This window comes from Neopelma chrysocephalum, unplaced genomic scaffold (assembly GCF_003984885.1).
Source record: "Neopelma chrysocephalum unplaced genomic scaffold, ASM398488v2 Primary Assembly neopelma1_119, whole genome shotgun sequence".
In the NCBI taxonomy this organism is placed as follows: Eukaryota; Metazoa; Chordata; class Aves; order Passeriformes; family Pipridae; genus Neopelma; species Neopelma chrysocephalum.
The window spans coordinates 1,144,383-1,158,232 of record NW_020897781.1 but is presented as its reverse complement, the minus strand read 5'-3'; the positions used below and the strand labels follow the sequence as shown (position 1 = coordinate 1,158,232).

The 13,850-nt window shown below is 42.4% G+C and overlaps 1 protein-coding gene across 7 annotated transcripts in view; it reads left to right on the top strand.

The window, feature by feature from the left end:
* Positions 1-13,850, top strand: part of ZBTB46 (zinc finger and BTB domain containing 46) — a 48,405-nt gene that overhangs the window by 22,204 nt on the left and 12,351 nt on the right. For all 7 annotated transcript variants that reach the window (XM_027697279.1, XM_027697281.1, XM_027697284.1 and 4 more), the window contains one exon: positions 8,458-8,739. In XM_027697279.1, coding sequence (XP_027553080.1) covers positions 8,458-8,739 — 282 coding nt within the window. The remainder of the gene's footprint in view (positions 1-8,457; positions 8,740-13,850) is intronic.

Below are 13,850 nucleotides of genomic sequence, written 5' to 3'. Positions count from 1 at the left end.
AATTCTTTCTTAGCCCGAAATCGGCTTAGCCTGCATTCCTGGGGCTTATGGAACTGCCCAGGTTTCTGGACCCTCCTTGGAACTCTTGGTGTACACTGAAGCGCCAGTGCACTGTGTGGAGGTGGCTGTGAGTTGCATCAAAATGCAAAACCAAGCTAAAAAAACCCACCCCGAGCCCCACTGACCTCTGTGACCATATGGTGAATTATGCAGAGGGTGCTCAGTGAATAATTCAGGTTCTCTGTATTGCCACAGTTACAGGCTAATGAAATTATTAGGATACAATCTGTATGGGAGTGACTTTGGAGTTTCTGTTATTGAAGGGTTAGGTCAGGTTATTTTCAAGTTTGGAAACTAAAATCATCCCTTTAAACCCAGACACTCACTCCCTGGCTACACCCTGGCTTTAAAATGGTTCCACCCTAAACCAGCTTTAGCTCAAAGCTCACTGTCTGTTTCCTTTCCCCACCCTACATTCCTTTTTCCCCAGGCTCCCAAACCCTCCTCCTCCTCTTCCTCCTCCCCGTGGTAGCAGCCCTGATTCTGCTAATCTGCTGTAACTCCAGAGATCAGAGGCATTTTCCCTCTTGAGTGCCCTTCTCACTGTTTTATTTGTTCCTTGTGCCAAGGTTACACTGGGCTCGTCTTTAGAGATCTCAACTTTTCAAAAACAATTTCCCCCCTCTTTCTTTTTGTTTCTTTACTGAAATTACAAGTGAGAAATCAAGAAGCTTTCAGTACTTTAACATAAATCCTACTCCTTCTTTGCAATCAGCACTATTCAGGACTTTAACTTCCCTATTTGCAGTGGTTTTGCATTAAAACGTGGTAGGAGTTAATTCTTTAGATGCAGTGATAGGAATCAAACCCAAACTTTGCTGTACTGGTCTCAGATTGATTTATTTATTTTTTTTTAACATTTCTTACAGGCACTTGTTTCAAAAGGTAAATATTCATTCTGAGGGTTTTTAGAGTTTATAACTCAGCATTGTCATATCATTAGTGTTCATATTTAATGTGGTACTTGAATGTTTTATTTCTGTCCCTTCATGTTTGTGTCTGTTCCTGTGCTGATGAGCAGCAAGAGGTTCCCTCTGTCCCGAGGAGCACAGGGAATAGTATCAGTCCTTTAACTGCTTGAGTTATGAGCCTTGGAAAAAGAGGTTAAGCTTGCAGTCCACCTTAGTATTTTTAAAGTGATAGTCTCAAGTTACTGTACAATTCTCTGCGTATTTTAGGGAAACAAAAGTGGCTTAAGGTATTTCTGCACTGCCCAGTCATTCCTGCTCCTTCAAAGACACTCTATTATTCCATTTTAGAATAGATTCAGAAAGAATAAACTCACCCAGTTTAACCATTTCTCTCTTTTTTTGGATTTGGGAGTTCTGTTTTATTTTGGTTTCGGAAGATAAGTAGCTGAACAAGTTTTCTCTGTAGCCTCACAAACAGTTAAGTTGAGGTCATTAACAGGCCGTGGGGGAGCAGCAAAAAGCAGCAAGATTGGGGCAGGAGATCCTTTTGCTAACACAGACCATGGAAAATTATCTGCAGAACTTGTTTCAATGGTAGAAAAACAAATATTATGGGAAAGAATTGAAAATTAATTATTTTTTTCCAGATACCTGGAGTTCTGGAGGGAATTTTCCTGTTCTTTGTACACTGGTTACTGTTTTGAGGAAGACAAAGATGGAGATACACTTGTGCTTTTGGAATACACTGCAGAAGTAGCAACGTAGAACCAGGTGGTACTTGTGTAGAACAAGCCTGATTTATTTTAGCAACATTATTGTAGAGGTGTTGAGGAGAATGTTTCTGTTGGCAAAGCACAGGCAGTGAACATCCTATGGCTGTAGGCTTGAAAATTATATTGAAGCCTCTGTGCTCCTCCTGAGCCTTCCAGAAACAGGAACAGCACTGGAAATTGAGAGTTTCATACAGGATGGAGTTTTTCAGAACCCAAATCCTGACAGTCCCAGACCACCCTGCTTTGAGTCATGGTGGAGAAGCTGTAGCAGGACTCAAATCTGGAAGAAGAACCTGAAGGAGACTGTTTTTGGTTCCATAAGGATTCACTTAAGATATCTTGCAGTCTTTAACATAAAGGCAGTTTTTAACAATCATATGTGTTGTGGTTAAATGTCTATATTTGCTTGATAGTTTCCTGCACTAGGAAATTGGAACTTATTTTGAATGCTGTGCACATTTATTATATCCACATGTCTACTGTTTTGTTTGTAAAACAGTGCAAATCAAACCCAATATAACTCATGGCATCACTTCCCCGTGTAAATATTGCAATGAGTGAGAACACTGGGGTTTGTTTAACAAACAGTAAGTTGTGAAACACTTTTGAGGGATTTCTGTTAGAAAGGAGGAGGTATCTGAAACACAAGCTTCAAGGATATTTTTAGCAGCTGGTAAAAGATCGTCATTTTTCTGCCAGCCTGTGCTCCTTTTTTTTTTAGTCACAAGAAGAAAATCACTATGAAATGAAAGCTCTTTTTCTTTTTCTTTTTTTTCCTGAGAGTTTAAAAATTAATTATCTTTTGTACAGAAGGAGATGGAGCCAAATCTTTCTAAACTTACACAAGAAACATCATCCCTGGAATTCTAGATGAAATCTGCTCTCGGGCAGATGCTTGACACAAATAGGTAGAAGAACCTCAGAAAATTAAGTTTTTGATTTCACCTAAGTTTTTTCCAAAAGAGTTCGGCTCAGGTCACAATTTGACTGCATCCTTGAAACAAAAGCTGAGTTTAAGTGGCTCCCACTTTCCTTTGGTGCTTAATTGCACCCCCACGCCCTCCTGCAGTTGTTCCGGTGAAAATGTCTGTGCACCCATGTAGAGAACCAGATTGGGGAACTGATCTGGGTTTAAAAATAGCTTTTTTTAATAAATCAGTTTATTTTTAACAGATTAGTTCCTGTCTCAAGTTTACTTCACAACTACACTTGTGGTCTTGGTGCCACTGAAGGAGTAGCAGGGGAGGATGCAGGAATTTGGGGTGGGAGAAGTTGCTGATGTTGGAACCTCTTCCTGTCGCCCTTTCCACTTGTCGTGTTGTAAACAGAAAAAAATTACATTTGCCATTGCACTAAAAATTATCCAGCTGTGTGCAGGAGATCCTAAACATCTGCCCCAGGAAGTGAGATGCCTGCATCCATGACAGGCTGCTTCCTGGGCCAGTGCTGTTGACTTTGTTCACTAAGTGGTGGGATGTTGTGAACCCTCGGCAAGTTGTTGGATGGCACCAGGCTGGGAGGGATGATTTGCTGGAAGCCAGCGGTGCCAGGCACAGCATGAATTCCACCAAGGCAAGTGAGAAGTCCTGCATGTGGGACAGAAAAACCCTGTGCAGCAGTTTGGGTTGGCAGCCAAGGGGAGAGAAAGCAGCTTTGCAGAAAATCTTCTGGTGAGTAAGGAGCTGAAGAGGGGCCCGTGTGCCCTTGCAGCAGTGGAATCTGGCTGCCTGCCTTAGGAAGAGCATCTGGAGGACAGGATCCAGTTTGGGGATCTCCAGGCCATGAAAGACTTTGACAAGCTTGAGCAGTCCCAGCCATCAAGATGATGTGTATGAGGAGAGGCTGAAATGGCTTGATTTAACCCTGGAGAAGAGGATGGGGGTAGATGGATTGCCCAGAGCCAGACCCTTCTCATAATCTGGATGGAGAAAGGATGAGAAGTAATGGACACAAGTTACAGGAAGGGAGAGTCTCATGAGGTGAAAGGAGGAAATTCCTGACAGAGTGGTCAAATGGTGGAGCTGTGGAGAAGCTGTGCTCTCTCTCCCCTGCAGATGTTCTTAACTGGGCTGTACAAGGTGCTGAGCAACAGGATCTAACTGAGCAGGGATAACCTCTGGTTCAGAAAGGTGTGCTGGGGAGTGGCTTGTGCTGTGTCAAACGGCGCTGAATTCCAGGGGCGTTGAGGGATTGGAAGGGCTCCTCAGAGATTCCTGAAGTTTGCCAGGGTGGTGGAGAAACACAGAAACGGGGTTAAAGCTCTGTAAATGATGAGTGGGGGACAGTTGCCCTCCTTTGAAGGACTGCCCTGTTTGTGGCTGGCTCCCCCCTCGCTGCCGGGGGGGGTCACCTCCATCGCGCGACCTCGGCATCCCAGAGACTCGGAAAACCGAGGGATAAACGTCACTGCTTTGTGTTCCTGCCAAACAGAACTGGACTTTGAAGAGATGACAGACTCCTTGGATCTCCTCTTACCTCGAGACTCTAATGAAACAAGGAGTATTGCAGAAGATTGACCTGGCAAAACGTTGCCTTTAGTTCTTAGGGAAAAAGCTCGTTTCTGCTTTGAATTTTCCAGCAGCAGATGTAACCTTGTGTGGTTTTCCTTCACACCTTTCTCTGTTCTCATGGGTTTAGTCCTCCAGCTAGAGATTTCTAGATGTTCAGCTGTCTGCATGAGAGATGAAAAGAGGAAAAAATTATTAGAAAAAAAAGAATTATGAAAGAGAATAATAGCATTGGGAGTCTGGGAAACCCCACTGGGGGTTTACTGAGAAGGTTAAAACACAGTACAAACAAGAAATAAATGGTGTGAGAGAAGCAGACGCTGAGCAGGTAGTTTGGTAACAGATGAGTTTAAGCTGTAATGAGGAAAAATGTCAGAAGCAGGGAGAAGAAATACAAGGAAAAAATCCTTTTCTGTATTAAAGTAATTAATTAGGGTAGTCAAATGGAGTCTTTAAAATAGAGAAACTTTTCCTTGCTGTTTCTGAGGTGGCACGTGTGCTTTGCTTAGTTGTTGGACTAGGTTTAATGCCTTTTTACTGTCAATTTCCTCCTAGATCTTGGAAAATAAATTATCACATTATCATATAATTTGGGTACTTTTAGTAACTTCCATCACTTTTATTTGTGCCACAGCCCTCTCCAAGGGGCTGCCAGGTGTCTGTAGTGCTTGATTTTTTTGACTAGTGCAGCTTGGTTTTCCCATAGCTGGGTTTGTGTGACAGGAGCTCGGTTTATGTGACCTTCAGGGCTTTTGCAGTGACCTCCTTGGGTGTGTTGGGAATCTTGTACTGTTCCCACTGTCCTGGCATGAGGTTTGTTATGGATCTGTTAAAGCCTGCCTGGCCAGCGTGGTTGGGAAGCGTGTTTTGAGATCAGCTGGGATGTGTGACCTCTGTGAGAAGGTGCTCAGGGTCAGGCCCCCTCTATCCCTGTTACATGAGGCTTTCATGTGTAAGAACTTTACCAGTTAAACGTTGCTTTCAGAGTTTCAGGGCTGCGTGGGAATACTGTTGCCAGAATTGTCAAAAAATAGACCCTGTGTTTTATACAAAACCAAACCCCAATAATAAAATATTCTTTCAAGTCACCAACTAAGAAAGCTTTTCTAAAGCTTCTGTGTTTGGAAAGCAGGCTGGTGTAATAGAATAACTGCGAAATAATGATTCGCTAAAGAGACTAATGAGCTCAGTTTTCCGAGCAGGATTAATCCCGTGTTTAGCTCGGGATTTCCTGCATGCGGAGCCCGGATCTCTGCAGTCACAGAGGCTGTCCCAGCGGTGTGAAAAATGAGATGTGGAGGGCTTGGATGGAGCTCTCGGGCGGCTGCGGGACCCGTGGCAGTGAATAATTGCAGAATAGAAGCTCATTGACTAAAGCCTGGTTTACGTGGGGCTGAAGCCGTAGTAAACAGTTTAGATTACTGGGAAGTGACGGATGCTTTCGATTCATATAATTCTCTGGCTAAATCTTTTTAAAAGGAGCTGCATTCTAGAGAAAAGAGAAGTGGTTTTGGAGGCGCCGTGGAGAGGAACTTGGTGCATTTTTTTGGGTTTTGGTGTGCCGGGAGTATTTTAGTACTTGTGTGACTAAGTGGATATTTATTTTGCCTTAATGTGTATTTGATTATATTACATCAGCTATAAATACTGGAAGCTCTAAAGCATCTATTTCACTGTCTGTCTCTAATCTTGGCTTTTGAGGAACATTTAATGTCTTGTTGTGGTTACAATTAATCTGCGTGTGTTTTAGCAATTAGTGTTTATGTGCAGCAGCGGATTCTGGCAACTGTCAATCAGCAGCTGTAACAGGCTCTGAGAAAGGATGGCAGAAAACACAAGGTGCTTTCCTGCCTGCCTGGTTATTTGGGAACACAGTTTTGTGGACAAACACCTTTTCTGGCCCGAGTTATGTGCTGTGATTCCCCATGTAGGCAGTGAGGAGCAGAGGAATTGTGGTGTTATCATGGCTTTGATGTGCTGAAGATCTGTTACCTTCCCAGTTTAATGGGCTGAAGTTTAATTTACTTTCTTCACCACCTTTTCCAACAGCTGCCGGTTCTTAATGTCTTGTAATTTCCCTTTATGTGGACGTGCTGGTTTGTTTTAAAAAAACCTTAATTATCATCTAGAATAATATCTATCCCTGTGAGCCATTAACAGAGGGGTGACAAAATACGTAAAAATTCGAAGCATTTGAATTCTTCTTGGCTAAGATTGAATAAAACTGATAATATGATACTGTACAAGCAAAACACAGATGGAGGAGGGGAAATGGTTTGTTTTAAACAGAGAGCATCTCTGATAGTTCACATTTATGAACTGCCTACTGTGTTGGTAGCCCTCAGTCGTGAGTATTCCCTACATCTCCAGGGTGTGGGAGCACTCTGCCTGTGATTGCTTTTTCCTTATCGTTTGCTTTGAGGCTGTTTGTTTTTTGCAAGAAGTGGAAAAACTGAAGAGTAAGAGGTGTTGGCAGAACAGTGCAGCTTAGTAAAGCCAATCTGGACGTGTTGTGGAATCTGACATGCCCTGGGCTGGGTCTGGGAAGTCCACTGGCTGCTCCTGGCTCCGTGGGCTGGACACCTCGAGCAAGTCACTGCGCCTTCCTCTGGCAGCCACCACCTGTAAAATGGAGATAAAAATAATGATATTCCTTCAGCTGTTTTCCAGGCTGCAGGAGGTGGGCACGGTACCAGTGTCCTCATTAGCATTTTTTAATAAGGCTCTGCAGATTAATGCCTTGCCCTGGATTGAAGTTGCGGAAACCGAGTGCTGGTGTGTCACACTCTGCCTCCTCCCCTCTCCTGGGCTCTGCTGCCCTGAAACCTGGGCAGGAGTAAGTTTATTGCAGTGGTGTGTGTGGCCAACACCTGAATTCCTTGCCCTGAGGAGCACAGGGTGGGTCTGTGTATTGATTTTGTACATGTCGTCCCACTGCTTTGAGCTGTAATAGTTCCCTCTTGCTTTAAGTAGATTTTAAATCTGTTTTAAATGAGGAGGCAATAAAATGTTCAGGATCTGCAAAACAGCTTCCTTTTCCATCTGATTGCTCATTATCTCTTTGGATTTGGATTTTTTTCCCTCTACATCTTGATAGGAGAAATGCTACAAAGGCATAAGTTTGGGAGGCTTTGGCTGGGTTTGCCAGGTGCTCAGCTGGGTTTTGAGTGTGTCAGCTGTGTTTGCTGCTGCAGATGGTGGAGTAGGTAATTGCAGTTTGTTTTATGCACTTTATAAATGGGCTAACAGCCCTTTTTGTACATTATTTTTGTTGTTTCATGTGAAGAATAGAGAGGAGTCTAAGAGTCACTTTACATAAAAATACATAAATTATTTAAAATTATGAGAGAGTCAAAGTTCAAACAAAAGAGAATCTTCAGTTAGACCTCCCAAGAAATACAAAAATAAACTGCGCTTTTACAGGGAGGAATTTACCTCATCATAGCTTTTTTGGTTTTGTTTGGGTTCAGTAATTGATATTTTTATTAATAATTCATTACATTTTCATACAGTTTCTTTGTAGCTACCTGTTGTTGTAAAGTGGCTGATGTGTATCTTTGGGGTTTTTTAACTGTATCACTTCTGTATAAAACCCACTCTCTGATAGGTGCTGGGAACCACTGATTGCTGTGTATTTTCTAGATAAGTGACCCCAAGGAATTAATACTACTTAGCAGCCCACTATTAGAGGCTGTCTATTACTGGATTTTTCTAAACCTTCATCATGGGGAAGAAATTAAAGAATGAAAATTTGAACTACTGGAGTAAAATTGTGAAGAAAACAGAGCTTAAACCTTTGAATGTAATTTCACTACTAGCAGACTACCTTGAAATCTTAATTTTATCCAAGTATTGGTTGTGAAGGAGGCAATACCTCTCTCCCTCCCTCTGCCCTGCCTTCAGAGTGTGTGGTGCTGTGGTTAAGCCCAGTTGGTGGGGCAGGAGCGGAGGGGGCAGGTGGGCACAGGCTGGAAAAGCAGAACTCCCAGGTTTGGAGGGAAGCACTTCTCATTGAACCTTTGAACGGCCAAGTCTCAGGGATTTTGGGAAAAGAGGGATGAGAAACAGCACTCTCATGTGAAAAACAAAGCCAAAATAAGTGTTGCTCCATTCCTGCTCCTGTTGTTTGGATCCCCGGTGGGGCAGGCGTGTGGTCCCGCAGCCGCGTGTTTTCCCATGTCTCTGACAGCCCCTTCTATCCCGCAGGTGCTGATGTGACAGGGACAGAGCCCAGCAGCTCTGACAGCAGGGGGGAGCGGCCGGACCCCTACACCAACGTGGAGGAAGCTCTCCTGGGCGGGGAATCCAGCTACATCCACCAGCCCCTGACCCCGGAGAAGGAGGACGCGCTCCAGGCCGCCACGGTCGCCAACCTGCGCGCGGCTCTCATGAGTAAGAACAGTTTGCTGTCCCTGAAGGCCGACATGCTGGGCGAGGACAGCTCCCTGCTCTTCGAGTACCTACCCAAAGGCACCCACTCGCTCTCTCGTAAGTTGGTGTTCTTATATTTTTTATTTTTATTTCGTTCAAGGGAAATCTTTAGTGAGAAGAAAACACAGGTCACCGCCTCGTTTCTTACTGCCGATGTGTTTATATCCAATTTTTTTTCTGTAAAATTTAAAAACGTGTGTGGTATTGATCCGTGGAAGAAAATATTCAGTCTGTAGTGGTTGTCCTCAAATTTCTGTTTCACTGCTTCACAAAGTGGTACTTTGCAAACAAAATACAAAATATTTGCAGTAAAGGAGCAGCTCCAAAGGTTTTGAATCCAAATTTGATCGATGTTGAACAGCTTTACTGTTCCTCCTGTGTCTGTGGAAACAGTTGGGGTGTTGCAGATTGCATGTTCTTTATTTCGAGCAGTTTAATTTTGGACCTGTAAGTAATGAGCAGCAATTGATTGTTTTGTTATACGTGCACATGGAAATGAATGTTTTTCTACTGGTGATCTGTTGGAGACAGCTGATGTGAACCATTAGGTGTGGAGAGCTGATTTTTCAGCATACTCTTGTGTTTTCTTCATTGCAGCTTGATTCTCTAGTGCATAAAGAGAGAGAAATGATTAGTGCTGTATTTTAATAATACTCTCAGAAGGTGGGGATGTCATTTGTGACACTGAATAGGGCAAGCAGCAGCTTTGTGAGGACTACATGTAAATTTCCAGGAGAAAATGTTTATTTTCATCTATGCTGAGAAAACTGACCAGTTAAATAGAATGAAAAGTTCACTTCATATATCCATTATTCTGTTTTCCTTCAGTTTCCTCAATGGCAAAAGATAAATAACTTTCATGGTCACAGAATCAGAGAATGAATGAAAGAATCACAGAGTAGTTTGGGGTGGAAGGGACCTTGAAGACTATCTTATTCAATCCCCCCTGCCATGGGCAGGCACACCTTTCACTTGACCAGGTTGCTCCAAGCTCTGTCCAAGTGGCCAACTGGTCACTGGAGTTGTAGGACAAAGGGAAATAACTGCACAAGGTAGTGGCAGACTTAGTGTCTCCTTTCACTTCTCATGTCTAAACAGTGGTATTATTTTTTTTTTAAATCTTTCTAAAGAAACTCAAGTTTCTGTACCTTATTTTGCAGCTCAGGTGTTTGTGGGGAATGGCTGATGCCGCGTTCTGGTTTCTTTCGCAGTAACTCACTCACTGAATGATCTCCAGCTAAATCAGATTTAGACGGTTCAGGCTGCGCTCCGGGGTTGGAAATCCCTTCATGGCAATGGAATAGCACAGATTCTGCCTCAGTTCAGTGGCTGGGTTTGCGTGCAGGGAGCAGGGTGCCCTCAGCTGGCACCAGGACAGGGCGAGCCTGGATCGATGGTGACCGCGGGTGATTGATGCACCGCGGGTTCCGATCCGTGACTCGTGACAGGTGGAATCAGCACTTTCATCTTCTGTCATGATAAACTGGAGTAATGATGGGGCTGCCCTCTATCCATCATCCTTCTCTTGGTTGGAGGATTTTTAGGTTTTACTTAAAAATTGAAGCACCACTTGGCGTAAAGACAAATGAGTATAAGGCAGTCATAAATCCGGGCTGGGAATTAGAGATTGCCCGACCAGCTGAGAAGTGAAATTTGGGGACAGTCATGGTGTAGGCAGAAGACCTACTAAAATAAACTAAAATAAAGCTGGATACATTAGAAAAGGGGATGGTTGATAGCTCTCTGAGGGGTTCTATGGCTCAGGAGGTCCTTCCAGCATGTATTTGAGGTCCCTGCTCTCCAGTCTTCTCACTATTACTTGAATTTCACTCAGCTGAGCTTCAGTTATCTCATCTTTATGGAAGCAAAGTGAAATGCCCACGTCAAAAAGAAGGCTGCCCGCTTGATCTGTAGCTCTCACACCAGTCGGGGATGTCGCTGTGGTCTGGTAAGAGGATTTTTACAGAAGCAGGGAGTTAAGGGACGTATTTTTCTTTCATCTTATTCAGATTCACAGGTATCAATTTATTTTAATCACTTGAAAAAGATCTTCTGATAAACGATTCACTTTTAAGTGGTCATTACTGAATACAATAGGGCATCAAGTTTAATGAGACTTTTCAGTGTGTAAAATGACAGTGAAGCGAGTGGTAAGAAGATTGTGGAGATCTAAAAGCACAGTCTAGGCTGTTGCTGGCTTTGTAGATGTTTCTGACGTTTTTTCTTCAAAAACAATTTGAGGATGTTGAGTCATTTTAAGTCCTGGGTTATATTAAAAAAAAAAAAATAAAGGAGGGAGGAGTAAGCCAGAACACAGTGAAAAAGATTGTATTTAACAAAACAACCAAACCCAGCAGTTTTTGTCTGTCTGATATGAAAAAGAAATGCACTAATTTGGGGGATTATAAGTGGTCAGTCTCTCCTGACTTTAAAAACTGTGAAGTGTTTTTTAGTCTTGGCTACTGTCACTGGATTGTCTTTTTGTTCTCTTATGAAGCACTGCAGGACATAACTGGCTCAAGGAGCAGCATCCAGGTTTATTTTACTTTTCTGGAAGAAAAAAGACTTAATGGAGGTGGACAGATGCAAAGAGGATAATAAACATGTTTAAAACTTGGACAAGCCATTTCTAAAGGGGATATTACTCTCCAAGTCACTGCATACATTAAAAGGTTTTATTTGTTCTTCTGCATACTTCATGCTGTTGTAGAACTTAGAGGATACCCCAAGGTTTTCATTTTACCCAGTGTTCTTTTTTCCTGATTCACTGTATATGTAACGATCATATGAGGTATGGAGCTATTTGACATTCTGCTGGTGGAAAATGAAGCCCAGGACACTTGTGGGGGACTGTTGTATCACTGTGAGCAGTTAACCAGTTCAAACTAATTTAAAATCAGTAGGAAAAATTTAAATATCTTGCCATTTCGGTGGCACAGTTGCCAGATAACCTGCAGGTGAAGGGCTCTGCGAGTTTGACGTTCATGATGTGTGATCAAGACTGACGTTGTTCATATGCTTGTCAGAAACCTGGAACGTGCAGGTTTTGCAGGGAAAAAAAGTATGTGTGAGTTACTCATGGGTAACACCGACATTGCCTGGGGAACTGCTGCCTATTGAACCTGCATGGCTCGCTGCTGGGGGGGTCTTTCAGATGAGGCGTCGTGAGAAATTCAGTTTTCCTGGTCTTTTACGTGTTTTCTTGGTCTGTCTGTAAAAGCAGGTGGTTGTTCTGTGATTTCTGACCTCAGCGGAGCGTTTCTGTGGAGCTCCTCGGTTTAATAACGTGTGTCTTATTCCATTTATGAGCCTGAACTTTGGTAGCATTGTTCCACACGGTTATGTCACATGGCCAGAAGTCTCAAAGGCTTTAGTCGAATGTTTTGAGCTGTTTTTTTACCAAGTATAATCAAGAGAACGGGAATTTTAATATTCATTAGAAAATGAGGTGGTTAGTTCACATCCTTGTTTTCTTATTAAGAAAAAAAAAAAGAGAATTTTAAGACCGTGGGATGACTGGCTCCCTTAAAGGGCAACTTCCACGTTTCAGAATAGCACATTGCATGCTTTTTTATATGTCTAAGTTTGGCTTTTCCTGTTTACCCTGTTGCAACTGAAACTGTTTATAGAAGCAATTCCTATGAAGCTTCCAGTCCAAGTGATTACATGGTACACAGAGCCCTTTTCTTTTGGGCAAACCAACTAATAGGTTATTTTTAGTTAGTGGTTCATTGGAGCCAATAATTTATTCTTGCACTGGATGTTAGGGAACACATTTTACACAGTGGTCAACTTTTCCCAAGAGGAAGTTAAAGGTATTCAGTTTGGCGTGGAATTTTTGTACATGGTAAACAAACATTTAGGGGAGAATGGATGCAATTTTAAATGAGATATAATAACTTTGCCTTTCACTTTTCCACAGTAATTTGCTGTCTAGCTGTCAGAGAATGCTGCATTCATATAAATACTGCTAACCCCCTGCTTCATCCTCTGTATGAAGGAAAATGCTTTTGATTTCTGATTTAGGAAGTTAAAATACTTCTGATTAAAATTAATTTCTGCACAAATTTAGGAGGGAAAGGGGTTTCTCAGAGCACTAGTCACAATGGGACAAAACATAAATCCAGGTGCTGTCTGGGTTCCTGTGTACAAAGTGTGGGGCATTGATGTGGGTTTCTTTTCTTGTGTTACTTGCAGTTGTTGAAACCAAATAAATATTAATTGTTGTTTGAAAACTCATCTTTGTACTTTGTTGTGTTGTACATCTTCATGGCTCAGTTGGATGATAACATATTGTTTCTCTGTGCTCTATTTCACTGCTAGCTCATGAGCCTTAACTTTTGCTTTAAGAAGTGCAGAGTTTCTTGGGAGCCTGTGGAACTCTGGAGAGGTGCTAAAAAAGAATTAATCAAGCCAGGCCCCACTGGCTTATCTTTACTGTATGCTGAAGTACCATTAGTTAAAGGAAGTGCAAGCCAGAGATGCCTCTGGGGCAGTTTGAATCAGTTTGGGATGTTCAGGGAGGAAAAAAAAGGAATGTGTGGCTGTCTAAGCAGGAATTCTGCTATGGACTTGGAGAGCTGGATTCCTGGTAACGGTTTCTAACAGGAAATACTGGTGAATTCCTGGTTTTTCTGATTTTTTTCCTATCTTCAATTAATGGGATTTTAGCATTTTGTTGTCCTACCCTTAAATTACAACAGCAACAGATGAGGACCACTGGAGTGAAACTGGAGCATTGTTATCCCAGCTGAATAGAGTTAACTAAGTTGTGAAAGATTTCAATCTGGGATCAAAGCGGAGGAAGGTAAATCAAACATCCAGCTTGTGGCACAAGAGCAGAATTTCCTTTGATAGCTGATAAAAAAAAGTAAGGTTTGGGATTGTTCACGTTTCTTGGTGTGGTTTCACTCAAGTGCTTTGTTGTCACCCAGATCACAGCCTTTGTATTCAGACACAGTGTAAACTGTGACTTGTTATTTGTAGCTGTGTTGGAGAGTGTGTTTTTTTTGTATCCCTGACGGTTTCAATCAGACTCTCTTCGTGCTGGAAATGGAAAAGCCTTTAGGGCATAGAGTGCTTTAAATATGAATTTGTTTATTTTATGCCATATTTGCTTCTGGTTTTGCCTCCTTGCTTTTCAAAAAGAACCACCGGCTCAATATGTC